Source organism: Uloborus diversus, chromosome 3, assembly GCF_026930045.1.
Source record: "Uloborus diversus isolate 005 chromosome 3, Udiv.v.3.1, whole genome shotgun sequence".
In the NCBI taxonomy this organism is placed as follows: Eukaryota; Metazoa; Arthropoda; class Arachnida; order Araneae; family Uloboridae; genus Uloborus; species Uloborus diversus.
In genome coordinates, this window is record NC_072733.1 from 10,034,656 (window position 1) to 10,057,262 (window position 22,607).

Here is a 22,607-nt window from a genome sequence, read left to right on the forward strand (position 1 = left end):
TCTAAATTTGAGCTCAAATAATACGAGATCATCAATATCACGAGCATTGTGTGACCTTTTTGATGTAAATACTCCCGAGAAAAGATCTTTTATACATAAGCTTACTTTTTTTTTAATTCAAAAAGGAGTTCTTTGAAACTATGAAACAGTTATATGCAAAATTTTGCACATTTATACTAATGTGTAATTTATCTTCTTACTTTGACTTCTAAGCATTAAGGCATTAATACTTTCTAACAAAAATAAGTATATTTGGCAAGCGTATGATTTTTTTTTTAAAATCTTTTATTTAACTATAACCAATCCAATCTCGATTTTTTGTTTAAATACTACTTTCTGAAACAATCATGACCTTTTAGTAATTTAATAGGAAATGTTTTCACTGATGGAAAACGAAAACATTTCGCGAATAACGAGTTAATGAAATAATTGAAGTTAACTGTAATTCAGTTTTTAAGCGTACTCGACGTTTTTCCTACATCACATTCCTTTTTACGGTTATTACCAGGGAAAAAAATTCAGGGTTTCACCGTTCGCGAATGTAAAAGCACAGTAAAAATGAAAACTGCAGTTTGGAATACAGTTACTTCACTAGATTGTCACCCTCAAACTTTTGTTCTCCGAGGTAGATTTTCATCTGAGCCGAAATATGGAAATCAGAGGAAGTCAAGTCCGCACTATGATGGTCAAACAGCATGAACCATGAACATCTGAACACCCTTCTTCAAAGTTTCAACTTCATTTCCAGACGTTGCTTCTACTCATGAAGGTTTTACTATACACTTGACTCATTTAGCGATGAATCCTTTTTCAAAGTTTCAACACCATTTCCGAACGTTGCTTCTGCTTATGAATGTTTTACTTTACACATTACTCATTTGGCGATGAATATCTGTTATACATCACCCCTAAGCATGCAGAAATTGAATGACGTCATACAAATCGTTGTGGATTTCATCGTCAATTTCAGGCGTACGTCGTTGCGAAAAGTCGACGTCATATGCATGAATCATAGACTAATAATAAGAATAGACCGAGCTATGGCAACCCTTTTGCTGCTCATAAACCAAACCATGTGACTGGTGGATATCCTAGCAACAGCGGGCGTTGATCGTAGCAGACGGTCAATGCCAGCGAGAAATAAAATAAATAGAATTGATGAAAAACGGAAGAATGATATTTTATGGAGTCCGATTTGTAAATTTGTTATTCTAAGTTGTAAGTATTTCGTTGATATAGTGAGTTTTCGCGTTTAGATAGTATTGTGCATTTTCTTTATTCAATTTCAATAACTCTCTAAGCAATTAAAGATGCAAGCGCCCAAAATAATCGGCAAACGGTAAGATTTTCGCCTACAATTTCAATTTAAGATACCGATTAGTACATTTTTGCGTTAACTCAAAACGTTTGCGCCATTACGTTCACGCCAACGCTGACGTAGCAGTTCCGAATGAAATAAAAGTTACTGAAAACTGTGATCAAAAACTAATTACTATGTCAAAATAATGCATAACTAAAAGAAAAACAGTTCAATCTCTGCACAAGGAAAAAAAATTACAATAAAAACACATAACGTCTTAAAATACATGTCGAGTGCCAAACTGTAGATAATCCTGCCATCTAGTAACCATGCTGCCAAAGTTTTCGCCAAACCTCCCACTAGTCACATGATGTATCCAAGAACCAATTTTTTCATCAGCAAGTCTGGGAAAGCTCGGTCTACTCTTATTATTAGTAAATGGCATGAATTGATTCTTCACGGTAAATTCGAGGTAAGTTTACAGGATCAATGCGCATTTAGAACTGACACCTGTGACCCATGAGCGAATATAGAATATTTTATTTTACGATGTGTTTTCAGTTGTACATAGTGCTGTTCATTTAACTCTTCTTTAATTATTATTATTAGTTATTTGTTTATTTATTTGTTTAGAATTTTTTATAAAATCTTTGGTGACAATTTCTGCTGAAACAGTCTACCTCAAGAGTTTTTTTCCTAAATTATCAAAAACATACCCTTCCAAAATAACCAAATCACTTTTTTTACAAAATCAGCGTCCAAAGAATTTTTATTTGAATCTAAATTTTAGCTCATATATGAGTATATGCTTCCGATTTTCACGCAGGATATGACGTTTACAGTTCTGCTTTACTTTTTTTTACTGCAAAAAATGCCTTTAAAAATCGAACAAACTACATTTTTGCACATTTTCTGCATCAAATTATTTTCCATACGTTTGTTTAAAGCAGATCTTACCTTGCTTCGTGATTAATGCGACTCAAATTTTCAAGTAGGCTAGGAACTATTGCTAAATTTTTAGAACTGTTCAAAATTAAACGAAATGATGTACAAGTCAGAGAGGGGAATGGCATGATGCGTACTGACCAACATTTTTCATATAGAAAAGTTTTTTTTTCTAAATCGGACTATTTTTTTTTAAGTGGGGCAGCCAGAAAAACTGTCCGCACGACGGACAGAACGACAGACACATATTTTCCCATCTCAATAGTCACTTTCAAATTTTATTTTTTTAATATTTATTTAATTATGTAGTTTATTTTTGACTTTTTTGTTCTAGCGATATTTTTTCGATACAGTAAACCTTTTTTAATGTCTTACTACATAACTTTTCACTTCTATGGGAAAGTAGACAAAAAAAAAGGAATTTGTCCCTTGGCATAACATATGGATAAAATATCAGAGTAAGCTTGCGTAATTTAAGTTTTTAAAACGTTTAAAAAATTGCTTAGTATTACTTAGATCCTCCCTTAATACTAATTAGAGTCCAATTAAATTTAATGTCCAACAAACAAGGAAGAAGATCCTGATAAAAATGTTTGTTTAATGGTTATTTTACTCATTGAAAATCACAAGAAAAACATTTATGACCTAACGATTGATAGAATATGTCTGAGCATGCTGAACTTAATGCAGGGGTATTTGGCTTAGTTCTGTTATTCTACAAATTTGTCTTTAGTTTCTTTTTTTTTTTAATTAGTTTTTTCGATTAGTTTTTTAGTAAAGTTTATTATAAAAGAGACTGATGTTTGGTTAAAACCACGCGTTAAACATGAAAGGCAAAATTTTGAGATCCATATTTATGTAATTTCGATTAAATTGAAGTAACTTTGCTGATGCTCAAAATTTAAAAGCAATAAATCGTTGACCTAAATCGTTTACTTTTTTCAAAAGGAAATGTTTATATATGTGTGCGTGTGTTTCTCTACCATGTCCCATTGGCGAACCTATACTATACAGTGGCTCCCAAAAGTGATCATCCACCTATGATTTTCAACGAAATAGGCCCCTATCCATTTACCCCACTTTCCCCTAAATATATTATTTTTGCTTTAGGAAAATTTAAAAATACGATAACAGAATTTGAATTATAAATGAAATTTTTTGAAGCTTGAGGGTATGCGCTATAATTCTAAAAAAATGTTTGAAAGTATACGGCGTACATGGAGTATAACCCTATGGGACACCACTGTTTAAAACACTTGTTTTCCACCTCCATTGAAATATTCAATACCTGATTCAACTCGATTGTGTTGGATTCGATCGCATTCTATCTATCAGTAGCGCAACGAAAAATTTCCTACTGGGTGGGGCAAAGGAAATTTCTGACTTCACTATTGGTAGATACAGTTCATCGTATTCGATTCAAACAAATTCTGTTTCAGTTGAATGTGCGCCTTGATCATATCTGTTTGAAGCATAGACTAATAATAAGAGTAGACCGAGCTATGGCAACCCTTTTGCTGCTCAGAAACCAAACCAAGTGACTGGTGGATATCCTAGCAACAGCGGGCGTTGATCGTAGCAGACGATCAACGTCCGCGAGAAACAAAATAAATAGAATTGATGGAACACGGAAGAATGATCTTTTATGGAGTCCGATTTGTAAATTTTGTATTCTAAATTGTAAATATTTTGTTAATATAGTGAGTTTTTCGTTTAGATAGTATTGTGCATTTTTTAGTCAATTTTAATAACTCTCTTAGCAATTAAAGATACAAGCGCCCAAAAAGAATCTGCAAACGGTAAGATTTTTACCTACATATTCAATTTAAGATACCGATTAGTACATTTTTTGCGTTAACGCAAAACGTTTACGCCATTACGTTCACGCCAACGCTGACGTAGCAGTTCCAAATGAAATAAAAGTTAATGAAAACTGTGATCAAAAATTAATTACTAATGTCAAAATAATGCATGACTAAAAGAAAAACAGTTCAATCTCTGCACCTGGAAAAAAATTATAATGAAAACAGATTACGTCTTAAAATACATGCCGAGTGCCAAACTATAGATAATGTTGCCAAAGTTTTCGCCAAGCCTTCCACCAGTCACATGATGTATCCATGAACCAATTTTTTCATCAGCAAGTCTGAGAAAGCTCGGTCTACTCTTATTATTAGTCTATGGTTTGAAGTCATTTGTAATGCATTCTCCAGTGACGCAATACTAAAATATCAGAGTAACAGAAACGTAACTTGTTGAGAGGTTTTTTTTTAAGTAATATTAATAAAAATAAATGAATAAATCATTGCATTCAATAACTTCTGTAAAATTTAACAACATAGAGCATTCAAATATCCAACGTTAGTTTTCATTAAAGTGTTATTCATTTTTTACAAATCAACCCTTAAGTAATCATGATTTTGTAAACTAAATAAACATTTAAATTCATTTTCAACTTCACCTCCATAAATGTTTTGTTCAAAATAGGGGAAAGAAAAAATAAAACTGTTTAATACCCTTGAAAGCACTTTATAAATTACATTTGAGAAAGAACAAGACTTCGCTAATAAAAGGTTTCAAAAGCTTTGCGGTCATTTCCAAATAAAAGTCCCATGCCATTATTCTAAAGTTCTTTAAATATTGATACCACGTAGCAAGTGTTAAGCTTTTTTAAAAAGGAACTGGAAATTATCGAGTTTGACTTGACTTTTTCCTAAACTTTTAATCTTTAAGCTGTTACGAAAACAAAATGCTACAAAAAATGAACCGAAATGATTTACATGTTTACACAGAACTCATTAATGAAGCCGTCCCTTCGACAAGAAATACAAAATCGTGATGCGAACTCCATTCCACAAAAAAAAGGCTCTTTTTCTCAAGAGCAATATTGATGGAACAATTAAAAGTAAGCTGTTGAAGCCAAAGAAGTGAAGTAAAAACGTGTTTATTGATTGTTGGGAATGCAGAGCCAACACGCGATCGCATCATCAGAGAAAGCCATGCGTGAAACAAGCTTTTTGCTTTATTAAGATCCAACGCTCGGTTACGCCAAAAGGGTGTTAGGGCAACTCCTAAAAAGAATCACTTCGATCCACACAATAGACCCATTACGAAAATTGAAGTTCGTTCCTTCCTTAAAATGGGAAATTAGTCAACGCATGTGTGTTTAAAATGGAAAATTCATCTTTCTTGCATACCTGTCCAATTTTATAACAACAAAGGCCAATGGTATAATTTTATTTTCGAGGCAAAATTTTCGGGCATTATTAAATGCAGAAATACATAAATTCCAGTGATGCTCACCTATACAAGTGAGGCGTCTCATTTCAGAATAAGACTGAAAATTCATCTTTCTTAAATATCTAGCCAATTACATTATATCGTCGGCACCATGCTTAACTAATGAATGTGAAAAATCGCGAATCGCGTTTTTCAAATTAGACGGTTTGCCGTTGTACTCAAAAGGGGCTACCTACTGGTACTACTGTACAGGGAACAATCTGAATTATTCTCCTTAAGAGGTAAAATATGTAACTATACTTATGATCCGTGGATTTCGTTAAACCTTTGAGAGTAAAAGTTAAGACAAGAACGCTCTTATGTTCATTAATCTATTGGGATAGAAGTAAAATGCTCCTTAAAAATAGCGACGGACGCTAACTCGGTGGTTAAGATAGCAACCATTTTTGGTTGAATTCATTTCAAATCGAATTAGGTATGGTGTTTGTGTAAGACAAGGATATAGTCTCCTATAAGATATTAGAAGGCATTTTATTTCACATTATGAACAAAAAATTCATATTTCTCTCATATATGTCCAGTAGCATATTTCGGTAAAAAAATGCTAACATGTAACCTTTTTTTCAGGGCCAGATTTTTGGGGATTACTAAATCCAGAGTGGAGTTTCTGCACAAAGGGTAGACGTCAGTCACCTATTGATCTTGATCCAGCTGTTCTTCTTTACGATCCTCATCTCAAAAGTATACATATCGATAAATATAGAGTAAGTTCTCAACTTATTCAGTTTCAAGCTTCTTCTAAAGCGGTAAACAATATCACAATATTGCTACTTATAATTATCAGTAAAACGTCTTTTAAAACTTGTAATTTTCAACGAAGGCAATATGTAAACAGCTGCATCAAAAATGAAGCTCAGCTTTCTTGAATCACACCAAAGTGAATCGCAGCGTATGATTATTTACAACTAATAAGCATCTAGCGAAAAGGCAACCCAAAGTTCTATAATGTTAAATGCAGTGTTCAAGTTTTTAAGGAACTATAGTTTAGTGCCCATTTTGTACTTCGTTGCACCTGAGAAAGTATAATTTTTTTGATGGAAAAGACTATGCCTCATATTCAGTAAATTACCGCCCAATAGCCAGGGCTAAAGCAGAAATACATGAAATACACCGCCAGCTCAGTCATTTCCAGCCGAGGACTGCAGTTTCGTGCTTATTAGCACTCATCAGCCCGGCATAGGAAAGTGACTGAGCTGGAGATGGAAAACCTCTTAAGGAAGCCAAGAGTGCCAAACAAACTGGTAGCTAATATAGAATTAGCGCAGACCAGACGAGTGACCGAAGCAATGGTTTGGTTCTTGTTTGGCACTCTTGGCTTCCTTAAGAGGTTTTCCATCTCCAGCTCAGTCACTTTCCTATGCCAGGCTGATGAGTGCTAATAAGCACGAAACTGCAGTCCTCGGCTGGAAATGACTGAGCTGGCGGTGTATTTCATGTATGCCTCATAGTTGCATTGGTAACAGAATTAATACACTATTTAAAGACAATCTTGGTGAAATACAACTTATTTCAAGGGAAAGATTTTCAACATTTTTTATGAACTTATCAAACGAAACATTTTAAACTATCAAAAAGGGTTATGCTTTGAATTTTAGTCAAATCGAGCATTTATATATTTTTCAAACACGTGATAAGAGCTAAACACAAATGAATGAAAAAAATTTAAGCAGTGAATGCATAAATCTGTTTAGGCAGTATCTTTCACATAAAATTCATTATTACATATTAATTAAACAAAAAAATGAACACTAAAATAATATCAGCGTTCAATATCCTGCCGATAAATTTGATAAATATAACATCAGCATTCGATTAAAAATATATCCGTAGTTCACTAGCACACAAAGAATAACCATTGCAAGAATATTTATTAAAAAAAAAATAATATCCCATTCACATTTAAAAAAAATCATTACAATCAAGTTTTCCTGAAGCATGAAATTTTTAAACTTTTTAAAAGTAACCTAGCATTTATGATCTCAAAACTGCATCCAGAAACTTTAAGTGGACGTGATGTCGCACTGAACGTGAACATTCCTTTGCTACACGTGCTCTTCCTTGGAAATCCGCTTTTCTATAGCCGTGCAGCTATGATTTTATTTTATTCAAAAAGTGATGCCATTTTAATTCCCATTTCAGGAAAAAAAAACACTTTCTTGATAATATATCTATTAATGATAATGTATATGTTAATGTACCGAATATCTTTACTTCAAGCAAATTTTACGTTTATCACTTGTAATAAGTTGAAAAAACTAAGCTCGTGTTATTTTAAGACATTCATGAATATTCTGACCATGTTAGTCCACATTTCAATATATGCGTCATTTCTTTAGATATTCCCTTTCTGGGAGAATATTAAAATTTAACACAATTTTCGAAGTTTTTTTTTTAATAATAAGGGAATTTTGATTTACCACAAAAATTACAATATATTTTATTCTTTCTAATATATAATGTAAAAAGGAAAGAGTTCAAGATATGTACTGCTTATTCGCTACTTTTTAAATTAGTTTTATGCCACAATATTGTTGTATTTTAGTAGGTAACAGCCGAATATTCATTCAACCAATCAAACACCAAACGGTAATCAATTAATTGTTACATCTTGCTTCAATGCTCGTTTTGACATGGCATTGTATCAATTTCAAGTTAAAGAACAGAAAATTTTAAAAGCTAATTTTACTTTTAACTTTTTTGTTAATTTTTAGCAAATCACTATTATCTAAATTTTTCGGTAATTGTTATGATTAGCATTATAAATTATTTCTTAATCTCAGTTACATTTTTCAAAACTGAAAGTATGATGCAATGTCCCGTTATTGGTCAAACGGTCTTAAGAGTGAGATAGATACTCTTGAAATATCATCAAAAGCTGTATTATTTTCAATCACCACAATTTTGCATTAAACCTTTAATAAACAATTGAGTAGTTACTATCGGCTTGATTCTTGTACTTTACTACTTGTAGAATAATTAAACTGTAATTTTCGACATGGTTACGTGACAAATTTGATAGCAAAATTTTGAATCGGTTGTGATTTCATTCGCGTGATTATTCGAGAACGGTAGGGACGAAGTTCTCCCGGTACGAGAATCACACTCAATGACTATTGAATATAACTATCGAGAGCAGCCAATCAGAATTGCTAGTTGATTTGCCTGTAGAAAATGAGTATACATGTAGGGTCAGTTAGGGGCATAAGGAAACATAATTTCATTGTTTTAACTTTGGATCCCTCCTCTTCTTTTTGATTAATTGAGTGGTAAAATTTTGTGCATAACACACAACATTCTCTAGGTAAGAAATGTTTGAATTTTGGACTGTTTGTTAGTGAAGGAAATCATTTTTCGTTCTACCCCAGAGACTATGAAGTAAATGAGCACACCCCATTTTCTTTTCCTCGTGAGATGACGTAGATAGTTAATAGCAATATACACAATCAATTTAGAAGCTTAAGAAGCTCTACATCAACATTCAATCTGTGATATTTATTTCGCATGCGACCAGCTGAATTCTCCAAATGTGGTCCGGAATCATTTAAAAAGAAAAATCATGCAAAAAACTAATTTATGCACTGAATTTATGTAAAATACACACAAAAGTTTAATTTACGTCAAGATTTAATCGTCAAAAAAGTAGAAATAATTAAAACTTAGTTGTTTCCATTAATCCCAGAATTCAGTATTTATGGGATAAATGGAAACAATGAAATTGCACAACAAAACTAGCGGAGTAGGTAAAATTCATTACTAAATAATTTAGTATACCTTCCATATAATAAATAAAACTACTAGAAACTAGTTAATTAGCGTTTATAGTCCTAGTAAAGTGCAAGTATTCCGGTTTTTACCTCATTTTCCCCTTTTCTTTTAAATGTTTTTATCAGTTTTATTTATATTTTGTTATATTTTTTGGATTAATTGTTATTATTTTTATCTGCAGAGTAAATGTATAATTTTGTTTTAAATAGATTAAAGCGACTCACCTTCAAAGTTATGTGACATATTAAGGAAAATATTAATACGCAGTTTTTTAAAAGTAATGATCATCTTTTATTTCTTTAAATTTTATTTTTGCTTGCTCCTCAACACAAAAATATCCTCTTATTATCTTACCGTTTCATAGCAAAAAGACAATTATCCATCCAACTTCGATGCGCCGATAATTTCAGCGAGTTGGAGTCTCGCTTCATTTCCTGTAAACCTTATATTAAAATCTTTTATCTCATTATGAAAGCTCCAAATTCGTTTTCAACCGAATCCTACCTAATCAGTTGTTCTCACTGCTTCTTTATCGATTTCTAAGAAACTCTTCACATATTTTAAAAAGAATTCCTAGCGTAAAGATTTCTGCAAAAAAAATCTGATTTCATTTCAACTTTGTTCACAGCCAGGCGACAAATTATAGAGGCTAATGAGTAAGGTCGGTGGTGACGTCATACTCTTCAAATTAATCGCATTTTAACGACGAGTGCACTCAACTGTAAAAGACGATTCCAGATTTTACAAGATTTAATCTTCAGTTGGTTAAAAGGATTTAATGCAATTTAAATTGTTCTGACTTCGAGTAAAGGATATGCCTTTTGAAAACCAAAAACATTATCTTTAAACGTAAAATTACTGAAAACTTTCTTTTAATTTTCAAGAACCTTCCTTTTAATCAATTTTTGGTAAACGTAATGAGATACGATTGTGAAAAGTATACATTGTATACATCATTACTGAGAACCCAACGATTTTCTAGACTACTCTTTTCTTCGGTCTTTTGTTTAACTTCGATGCGAGTTTCACGCCTCCTTCCCACCGCCACTATTTGGTCAATACAAGTAGTGCAATCGGAAAACCGGAATTTGAAACTGCAGCAGCTGGTTGTAAATGAAAATATCAATAGTTCGTATACAAAAATTTAATACAGTAGAACCTCTCAATAAGGGACACTAATGGGACCCGACATTATGTCCCTTAAATAGAGGTGTCCCTTATTCGGAGGTATTTTAGTTTATACATGCAGTGTGTTTACTCAGTATAATTTTGTTATGAACTTACAAACACTGTTAACACTTAAGAAATAATTTTCAATTTTCATGCACAACTAAATCAAATTCACTTAATGATTTTTTTTAATTTGTTATTATTTTATTAATAATTGAGTTAAAAATTTGGCAAGTCCAAAGTTTTATCCCATAAAGCAATCATTTTGAAGTAATTCATTGCATGAATTTGCTTCATGTCCTGTAATTTACAATGAAAGACATTGTGAATTACAATTAGTGTTCACATTTCAATTTTTATATATAAAGCTAGTCAGTTTCTGTGACCTCTCCTTTGGCCCTGAGCCTGTTGAATAAATATCTGGATGGGCAAATCATGCATGTAACTTTCAGCAAGATTTTTACAATGTATAAAACTTGTTTCTTCAACATATGTTAATGTTCAACTCTCCTCAATTAATTTTTAAAGAAAAGTGAAACTTGAATTCCAATAATTTCACTCTTTTTTATGCACTTGTACATATTTTTTTTGTAATTTTGTTTTCTCTATGATTGTCTCTTAAAAAGAGTGTCCCTTATTTAGAGGCAAATACATGGAAGTCCCAGTTCAAAGGGACTGGGATCAGAAAAAATGTCCCTTAAATAGAGGTGTCCCTTATTCGGAGGTGTCCCTTAAGGGAGGGTACTGTATTAGTACAGAGAATTCACTTCACACGTATTATTATTATTAGAACACGTCAATCAGAGAAGTAAATAAAAAAAAATTGAGCAATTTAGGATCAAAGTGTGGTTGACATACAATACCAGTCACATAAATGCCATTGTGTGTTTCTTAGTTCGTCAAGACAGAGAAACTAAGGGGGGGGGGGGCGAAATGTGGCTACTTGACTCTAGTAATACTTCATAAATTTCGTACAGGCTTTTAATACTACTGCTGTGATTTCAACAATGAGTGTTTAATATTTAATGAAAAAATATCTGACAATGATAAATTAAATCGGGGTTCAACTGTGATTTAACTAATTTTAACGGAAAGTTCAGTTTTTTTTTTTTTTTTTTTTAAATACACATTTTTAAAAACACCGAGACATAATTGCAAACAAAAAATCTTTACCGGTGTCTTTTTATAACAGTTGGCACATAAATGAATTTACTAATTCAATTGTATTTCGTTCATTTTTATCACTTTGCTATCTAACTCCTCGAGCTAAACATCTACTAATTCAACCATCACACTTTAAGTTACTTCTTAAATACTGCTGTAGATTTCATCTGAAAAAAAGAGACATTACTAAAATGTCTCGTTAATTTTAAATTATGATTTTAATTGATAAATGTATCAAGATTTTACATTCATAATTCCCATCACATAAAACTTGTTTTATATGAAAAAAACTGAGGTTAGATATTCAATTTGGTGCATAAGTGCAATCTACTTTTTCCTTGATATGTGATATCTTCGCTTAATGATTACGCTCAATTTAGAGAACGTTGAACGAATTGCCTGCAACGTTTTAAGATTTTTATTATTGCCTTTGTACTGTAAATAACTTTATTGTCAGTGAGGAAATCCAATACACGACAGAGAGAAAGGATTTACGCAAAGGTTGACTCACTTTTTGAGTTCCTCCCCATAGACAAATTATATATAATGTCGTGATTAAGTTCTAAGTTTTAATACTATAACCAACAAATATTTTTTTATATTACAGTTTATTTGGACTAAGAATACGTTTTCTGATTTCTACATCTATTATCGATAAAAGAATATCAAACATTAGATTTTTGATCTCAAGATATCGTTATTAAATTCATTTATCTGTCGTAAAATTACTGTTTGGCTCATCTGAAGCTGTTTGGGACATAATGTTTAATGAATTAAGAGAAATAGGGAGAAGCAATTATTATTAGTGGCTTAGTAAAGAGAAGGATAGGGGTGTAAAGAGAAATAAAATTTGTTATAGTACAGAACCATTCACCAAATTGCTTTCGAAAATTACAATTTCTATTTAAGTCTTCACTCTACTTACGCAATTATCTGCTTATTTATACTTATCTTTCTATCCATCTATCTATTTATATCTATATATACTTATTTATCTACCGACATCTATCTAGCATTCTATTTATATCTAATCGTTTAGCTCTATGTGTATTTATGTATTTATCAAGTTATTTATTCTTCTATCTATATATCTATGAATTTTTTCTTATAGATAATTATATATATCTATCTTTTTTCTGCGTGTCTACATATTTCTGTCTATTTGCGTGCGTGTAGAAAAAGTTGAAAATCCCTCATCCTTAAAAATGTCTCACTACGTCTTATAGAATTCTAATTAAATACCGTGAATCAGGGCGACATTGCGCAGTTTTCAAGTTTAGAGTCGATTTTTTCTTTACTGGCTGCAAGAATATTTGAATAATGAAAATTTTGTGGTTTGGGGGAAGGTAAAAGGAATCGGGATCACTAGCGCATTTCATTTCTGACTCATTTGATATATTTTTCAAAAAAAGGAAAAACTGGGTGGGCAAAGTCAACCTGCTAAAAGGGGTGACTTTGCCCACTTATACTTTTGATGGGAAAACGCTTCTAAATATTTTGTTGGGCAATGTCAACTTTATCAGGGGTCAATAAAACCACTTTCTATGAATTAAACATATTTATTGAACAAAGGAGTTCAAGAAATGAATATAAACATTGAAATTTACAGAAAAACCCAGAAAAAACGAGCTGATGTGTGCATCACATGACTTCCTTTTGCTCCAATTTAATGTCATTTCCCCATTATTGGCAATTTTAATGTGATACCATTGTTTACTCTCTAAATAACACCAACAGTGGCCAAATTGAAAACAAATTTTTTAAAAAATCACCCAATTTGTCGCCAAGTTGGCGACAAAACTGGACGACCAAAATACTGGCGATATATCGCCAAGTGTCCGAAAAATTATAACACCACTTGAGTTTACATCGAAATAAACAATGGATTCCCCAAAAATGGGGCAAAAGACCCCCTCAGGAACACCCGAATGCAACCAAAAGGGAAGGTGCACAGCTAGGCCCCACTAGGAGTCTACATACCAAATTTCAACTTTCTAGGACAAACCGTTTTTCAGTTATGCGAGATACATACTTACATACGCACATATATACATACATACGGACGTCACGAGAAAACTCGTTGTAATTAACTCGGGTGGTCGTCAAAATGGATATTTCGGGTGTCTGTACGTCCCTAGGCATATATCCACGAGTGGTCGGGTCAAAAAAAGAAAAAGAAAAACTCTACTTCATTCAGGGGTGAGAAAAAATGGAAATTAAGGCCAATTTTTGAGTGAACATTTTTTCGCGAATACAACACTTTTTGTAAAAGGAAGTAAAAACTGGATTATATTGCATGTAAAAATATTCTGTATTATACGAAACAAATCAAAATAGCCGTTCACTAGCAATAGTATTAGCAAAGATACTTCCTTTTGAGCTATTCATACTGCTTTCAGGATACTTCACTCCACGTCGAAATATCATTAATTTGGAACGTGGGTCATCACTGAGATCAGTTTCATCGTAGCTCAGGGTGTTTTCGGGTGGAATGGTACGCAAAGATTCATACTAATGATCGAAATAAGAAGTTATAGATTCAGGACCCCCACTCAGCTTTTGATCGGGATTAGAGGTGGGCAATGTCGTTCTTTTTAATGATCCGTTCATCAGAGGATCGTTCATTCTTTTGATCCGTTCATTTAACTCGTTCCTTTGAACGACTTCGTTCATGTAAAAAAGTCGCAAGTGATCTTTCTGCACGACGTACTCAAGTACATTCGAAATGTTTCATTACATCAGTAATATTCTGTGAAGGAAAAATTACCAAAACCATCTAAAAGTAAGAAATTATGCATATGAAAAATGAATAAAAAAACCTTTATTCAGGTTTAGATGTATAAAGCAATTATAGTTCATTTTGTAAGATATTTCTCAGTTGCCGAATGGTAAGACATGTTTTCCATTCGAAAAATCGCTGGTTCCATTTCAGCATGTCACAAAATTAAGTTATTGAATTTTACTAAATAAAAAAATATAAACTGTGATGTCAGAAAATTTGCAAAATTGAACTTATGTGAATTAGTGCACTAATTCTAAATAGAAATTGTATATCTCAGGGTGTGGTATGGTCACAAGTGAAGAAAAAACAAAAAATAATTTTTAATGTGTACTTTTAGGTTATATTTAAAAAAAAACATAAATTACGAAATAAATGAAAAAAAGAACTACAAAAAAAAAGAAAGAAAAAGAAACAGCCTATAATATAAAACACGAGAATAAAGAAATGTTTAAACTATGTACCTTAAATATACATAAACTTAAAAAAAATATTATAATTATTAAACGTCTGCTTTTTAAGTAAAAACTGACGTAAGTTGTCGAAACTGACCTTTTTTGACCCCAAAACAAACAACTGTCAACCGTAACATCTACCCAAAAGAAAGAGGTGTGTATCTTCAAATAGTTTTTCCAGCTACAGCACTGTATTGTACAACGAAGAAAAGTACAACAAATATGTTTTAAAAAAAACCTAATTATTACGGAGCTTCAAAATTATTTCACAGTACCAATGAGAACAGAGAAAAAAGCTACACTTTTGTAAATGGGGAAAAATTAGACAGTACTAATTCTTATTAAAAGTATGTTATATTGGATGTAAAATATGCGACTTGGAAGTCGCCAAGTTAAAAATAAAGCCAAATCAATATTCATAGTACGATCCAAAAGTAATGAGCCTCACGCTATACTAACACATGTACACCCTGCAGCTTGCTCCGCTAGACAGCGACGGTGGTGGAGGTTGTTGGCTTTACAGCGCAACGCAGGTCAGTTTCCTACCAGCTTTCGAAGCGGTATCATCAGCTTTAACAGTAAGCTCTAAACAGTGGTGCGTGACACGACAATATGGAAAGTTCGTCAGAGCAACGCAAAAAGATCACATTTTGCTTCCAGTTTCCTTCCCAAATGTTCGCAACGATTCAACAGACATTTCGGACTGAGTGTCTGACCTATTCACACGTAGAAAAGTGGCACGAGGCCCTTCGTAAAGCCGGGAAGTGGTGACTGACGAACCCCAGTCTGGAAGCCCATCCTCGGCCCGTACTCACGTGAATGTGCAACGAGTGTATGAATTTTTGAACATGGACTGGTGTTTGAGTCTCTACCAAGTAGCAAAAGCCCTGGACTTATCGGAGACAACGATGCAATGCATTGTTATGGAGGAGTTGTACATGCGGAAAGTCTGCGCGAAACTTGCGCCGAGAATTCTGACTGAAGAAGGTCCGAGTCAACACTCCCGTGATGTCCTAGCCTTCCTACAGTCCGGGCTTGTGGCCTTTTGACTTTTTGCTTCCACCATTACAATCAGCGCTGAAAAGGAAACGTTTCGACTCCATCGAAGACATCCAAGCACATGTCAAGACAGCTCTTGCAGATAACCCGAAACAGGACTTCAGGGATGCCTTAGAGACATGGAAAAGTCGCCTACAAAAGTACAGTGTTGCAGGTGGTGCCTATTTTTAAAACTAGTAGTCAGTTGTACCGATCAGCTCAATAAATCTGTCTTTTTAAACGAAGGCTCATTACTTTTGGATCGTACCATGTAGATGGTAGTTTATAGGAGGGGTGTTACATAAGACAAAAGGATCAACAGAAAAGTGATAAAGGTATTTTCAGAAATAATTTTGGCGACAGAAAGTGTGAGAAGAATTTTAGCAGGTGCATGAACAAGAAGTGGAAAGTCTAAATATTTTGTAAGTAGCCCAAACAAGTTACACAAAACATTACTAATGGATAAATTGAAAAACTGCAAATAAACTGCAACAGTTAATGAAAAATGATGAATAAAGCAGAAAATAAGAAGATTCGAAATGAATATATTGCACTGCACTGAGAAATAGGAAATTTGAGATTGATTAAGAGTTAAAAATGAAGATGAATGTAATTCAAAAAAAAAGAAAAGTAAGCGATTTTATCACAAGCGCATCAATACAATATTCCAAACTGCTCACCGTTCAAAAGAACGGTCGTTCATTTTTTAGGTGAAAGAACGGATCCGTTCATCTTAAAGATTCGTTCTTTTTGACCGGTTCGTTTATGAACGGCACATCCCTTATCGGGACATATTTTGACATTTACTTTGTGAGAGCTCTTTTTTAGGACGATTTAAAAATGATTTAAACTAATATACCATTGGAAGATTATTCTTGAACTTTCCACAGACACTCAACCAGCTCAAGACCAGTAATTTTTAGCAATGATCTCTACATCCATTGATGACAGAGGCATGTCCTAATCAGTGCACACCAAAATTTGTTTTATTATTTCGTTTTCATCTGGCATCGATAGACATGTTTTCCCTCCAGGTTGTTTAATGTTTTTACCTTGAGATTTCCCAAAGTTATTCGGAGAATACCATGCTTATCAGCCAAATAGACAATCTTGCCGTATCGACTACCGCAGCTTAACAACATCATAAATTGCCTTGTCGAGCATAGCATTTGTGTATTTGACACATTACATTGTGCGGCAAAAAAAAAAAAAAATCAAAATGCTTCTGACATTTTGTCGGCCGATTTTTATGTAAAATGACCCCCTGAATCCGAATATGACCTCCGTTTTCTCCCTATACGTACCATTTTTTTTTAAACGCCCCCAAGTGTTTTCAATTTTCCTTAGTTTTAGAGCAATTTTTTTTTAGGTAAAAGGAGCTTTATATTAATTGCTAACATAGTTTTGGTGGGCAAGAGATGTTCAAAGTTCAAGATCATGAACACCGATAGCAAAAAGGGGGACTTAGGGGGGGTATACCCCTCAAAATAATTGAAAAATCACGAAAAACGATCTTTTATTCTGCTTTTTTAAAAAAGATGTATGCAAAAAAATTTTGGTGCAGAATGAGAGAGAGTATAAGACTCGCTTCTATAACTCCTAAGTCCAAAAAAATCTTAGCGATGTAAAAAAAAAAAATAATAAAATAAAGAATATCATATGAATGGCGCACGTTGCATACGAGTTGAATCGCAGATCTTCATTCAAAAAAACATTCTTCTCGCTGATTCTTAAGTAAAATGACCCCCTTGTTCCCAAATACGACCACCTGTCTCCCCCATTACGCCCCCTTTTGAACCCCCCCCCCCCCCCCTCCTATGATTCAGAGCATTTTTTTTTTTTTTTTTTTTTTGAGCAATCACGACTGCTAATTGTTCTCATTTGACTGTTTTTGGTGTCTGTGCCTTTTCAGCTTGGACCACGGGCGCTGCAGCACCACCGCCCACCGTCCTCTGCAGGCGGCGCGGCGCGGCTGCTCCGGTCCTGAGCTATCCGCTTCTCCTGGTCGGTGGCATCCATGTCCTACATACACGCACACTCACACACATACACACACACGCCTACGTGCATACACACAGGTCTACGCACACACACAAGCCTACACACACAACTATGCACACGTAACCGCCCAGGAGGAGAGGCAGGCTTGTGTGGGGGGGGCAGGAGCTGTTTCTAGAAACAATAACTCCAATGAGTAGGGTCCTGTCTCAGTTCGTGATTGCGAAAAACATAATTTGAATTCAAAATTTCAGAATTCAATTTTTTTTTTTTTTTTGTTATTTGGAGGGGGGAAAAGAGCACTACAATAACCGTAAACATTATTCTGAATGACTAGAGATGTGCAAAGCTGAAAATCTTGTCCATATGTAGCAAAAAGGAAAACATGGGGGGCACCCTCTCAAACACACAGCAAAAAAACTCTCAAATGTTTCTGAGGCCATTCCGGCTGATTCTTCTGTATTTTAGTGCTCCGTTTTCCTCCTACACGTACCAATTTTTCTAGAAAGGCACCCCCTTCCTTTTAAATTTGGGGGGGGGGGGCAAGTTTTATTTTTTGCTACATATGCACAAAATTAGTTTGAGCTTTGCACATCTCTAGTCATTTAGAATAATGCTTACGGTTATTGTAATGCTCTTTTTCCCCTCCAAATTAAAAAAAAAATGGCTTTGAATCAGAAGGGGGGAGGTTCTAAAAGGGGGGCGTGATGAGGAGAAAGGTGGTCGTATTTGGAAACAAGGAGTCATTTTACATAAGAATCAGCCAGAAGAATGTCTTTTTGAATGAAGACCTGCGATTTAACTCGTATGCAACGTGCGACATTCACAAAAGTTTTTTTTTTTTTTTTTTTTTACATCGCGAAAACATTTGGACATGGGAGTCATAGAAGCGAGTCTTATACTTTCATTCTACACTGAAATTGTTTTTAAAAACATCTTTTTTAAAAAAGCAGAATAAAAAGATCGTTCTTCGTGATTTTTCTTATATTTTGGGGGTATACCCCCCAAGTCCCCCCTTTTGCTATCCGTGTCCATGATTTTGAACTTTGAACCTCTCTTGCCCAACAAAGCTATATTAGCAGTTAATATAAAGCTCCATTCACCTCCAAAAAAAAAAAATGCTCTGAAACTAAGGAAAATTTAAAAAAACTTGGAGGGGGGGGGCCTTCAAAAAAATGGTACGAAAAGGGGGAAAACGGAAGTCATATTTGGATTCAGCGGACCATTTTACATAAGAATCAGCCGACGAAATGTCAGAAGCAATTGGAAAAGGGTTTTTTGCCGAACAGTGTTATCGGTGCATTAGTTTTCCTTTATATGTTGGAATATAGCGTAGCATTTCGTTAAAATTGTTTGAAACAAATAATAATACAGACATACATTAATACTAACATTATTCATTCATACATTTTCAAGTGAAGATCCTTTTTTTTTTTTTTTTTTGTACGGATCGAATGGGCAAAGTGACCCCAAATTTCTTGTAAAAGCCGGGGTAAACTTGCATTCAGGGATTATGCCTAGTGTGTATGGTTTTGAGGAAAAAATGATAACGTCACTTCTCCCTTATTCTAAGAGCAAACAAGAAAATATAACAGGCGGTGCTCACTGTCTCAACACGTGGACAGCGCAGATGTAATTTGGAGCACACTAAAGTTTCCTTGTATGGCCTAACAGACAACGAAACAACGCGTTTGACTCACAACTTATCAAGAATCATTCTGCCCCTTCATCGTGCATTCTGCACAAAGCAGAGATGATATTTCACTGTCTTAGAACCTCGGAAGCGGAATCTTGATGTAGAGGAAGGTTGCCGTCAATGAACCACATAACAGCTTTCGATTTTTTTAGAAAGAAAATCCAACTCAAATTTCACGTTAATTATAGGAACAATTTCTCAGTATGTTTCTCTTTTAATAATAATGTTCGCTTTCATGATAAATATACACAATTAAGAATGAAATTTTAAAATAGATGTTTTAGCATGTGGTCCATTCATGGCTACTGATTGCTATGGTTGGACCATCGAGTTTCCATCGATGGACCACATTCTCAAATTAAAAAAATCAATCCGTAACTTACAAATATTTGTAACAGGTGATCGATAACCACTACAAATAACAATAAGATAAAAGAAAAAATGGATTTATTTTCTAAAATGTTTTATTTTCGTATTAGATAAATGTAAAAAAAAAACAGCACTCACACAACTTGTCATCACACTTCACTCACCACTTGATATTTTCGAACCTGTGCAACACCGTTCTTAGATAATATCTTTTCAACCTCTTTTGAACTGTTGGGAGTTTTGTTAAATCCACTTTAAAAAATTTTGTTTGACGCAAGATTACTGTACTTGCTTTTTAAAATGTCAAAGAACTTATTGACCATTTTATTACTGAAACCAGAAACTTAAGTCTTAAACTAACAGAGAATATAGAACTAATGGACTTTGTCTTAATTAAACCTGTGGGACATTTTTTTTTTCCTCAGCTTCTTGACACCGATTCCCCCAATTTTTCGAAAGTAGTTCCGAAAACGTTTTCTCTAGTTTCAAAATATGTTTCACTATTTTCTATTTGGGAGGGCTTATCTCCTAATTTTTTAATAAGTGACTAAGGTAACAACAAACCGGTTTTTATCTTCCATGCTACTGTTTAAAGTTGCTTTCAGGACTCTATATTGTCGGCAGACTTCGTTAAGGTCCGTGCCACCATACCATTTCTGTTAGATACTGTAGCACGTTACGTAATCTCACTTGTCTACTGGCCATATTTTACTAGTTTTTGCATTTTTCTGGAACAGCAAAAGTATTTGAAACTGTATTATTATGTTTTAAAATTTTAACAAATTTTAAAAAAATGTTGACTTGAAATTATAATATAGTATAAGAGTTTTCATGAATTACTGATATTATTTTTTTCAGTTTTATGTTAATTTTAAAAGAATTGAGCTATTTTCAAATGTAATTGAGCTGAAGTTACAACAGTAATAGAGATTTTCCATGAACGAACCACTTTGTCAGGCAGTCCATTCGTGAAAACACCTAGCGGTCCAATGATAGCAACTGCGTCATTTTAAATATTCTTATAGGTGTTACTGCCGTGACGAACCTAGGTGAAACATGAAGTATGGGGAATTTTACTTGAAAAGGATCTCTTTTAAGTCAATGCTCACGTTTAATAGATCAGTAATATTCAAAGCATGCTATAACTCAATAAAAATCTTAACAGTTAGAAAGTTAATGGTAAAAATGTTTTCTGACCGATTAACAATATGATGAAATAGTTTTAGCTACTTGACGACTCTGCAGTAGACTGTTTTCAGACAAAGGAAGGTACTAAAACTGATTACGCGTCTGCACAAACTCTGGTACGGGAAATATCTTCGCGGTCTAGACATGGAACCAGTTCATTGACGGCAACCTTCCCCTATTACTTTTAAGAGGAAAAACTTTGAATTAAAATTGGGCAATGTCACCCCGGTGGGCAAAGCCACCCCGTTTTACGCTATGGAAAATCAAAACAGACATCATCTTCATCTAATGCATGCTGAAAAGTTATATCACATACATACATATTTTTCAGAATATATTTACACTGTTTTCCTTCAGTATTATTTTACTACTTCTTATTATACTTTCCAATATTATCTTGTAACAGTGTACTCCGTGGCAGTTATCTAAAAATTTTCATACAACCAGAGATAATATTAAAGACATCTTCATTAGATCAAATAAATTCGTCTGCTCTCAAAACAAAAGAGTGTCGAAGTCTACGTCATTTGAACCAAAGCCATTAAGGAAAACAACTGGTCAAATCAATTCCATTAGATTTCCGGTTGTCGCCCAAATAGGCGTAAAGTGTCGGCACGTGAGGAGAATGTCGGCAAAATAATGACATGCAATGGATATTATTAAGTAACTGCATCGTGACTTCAACAGCAATGAACTTCCATCAAAGCTGCAAGTCAGGTGCGATGTTGACCGCCCCGAAATTAGACAATTGACCATGAGTCACGTGGTATACCATCTGTGAATGAAGCGCGAGGGCTAGAAAATGATAGTAGAAAATTAGATTTCTGCTGTAATCAATTTCACTTAAAATAGAAAATAAATGTTCTTGATTATGATTGGCTCGATTGAAACATGTAGTTATTTTTATTTCATAAGATATGAATCAAATGGCTGACATTTCTCCTGGTGAGTTAATTGAGGAGTTTTTCTATCTACTGAATATTTGTTCGTATTATTCCTCTAAGTTTTGCTATTATCTTCTCTCTAGTTTGTTACAATAAGCGAGAAAGTGACTAAGGGAAAAAATTACTATGGGCAATGTTTTCCGATTGCTGTTTTGGTAACACTTTGTAATGAAAGTGTTTGTTTTCGTAAAGTACAATCGCTGAAACATAGACAGAAAAAAAAAAGAACCTTGAGCGTTTCTTTTCTTTTTTTTTTCTTTCAAATAATTCTTGCTAAGACGGCAGTTCCTAAAATAGCAATATACGCTCTGAAATATTTTACAGAATGCTGAATGAGTTTTTAAAAAAATTAAAAAATCCTAAGTGTTAAAGGTTCGTTAATTATTTCTAAAACAATTGCAATCGCGCCAAGTTTTGTCCTATTTCGCAGCCATAAGACGAGTAGCCAGCTACAAAACTTGGCTACTTGACTTACGGGAAACCCGGGCAATGTGAA

The 22,607-nt window shown here is 33.7% G+C and overlaps 1 protein-coding gene across 6 annotated transcripts in view; it reads left to right on the forward strand.

Moving 5' to 3' along the window:
- LOC129218172 (putative carbonic anhydrase-like protein 2) overlaps positions 1-22,607 on the forward strand; it is a 235,233-nt gene that overhangs the window by 123,467 nt on the left and 89,159 nt on the right. For all 6 annotated transcript variants that reach the window (XR_008580299.1, XR_008580301.1, XR_008580302.1 and 3 more), the window contains one exon: positions 6,113-6,249. Coding sequence is in view for 2 of the 6 variants with exons in the window: in XM_054852386.1 (XP_054708361.1) it covers positions 6,113-6,249 (137 nt within the window). In the remaining 4 variants the exon portion in view is untranslated. The remainder of the gene's footprint in view (positions 1-6,112; positions 6,250-22,607) is intronic.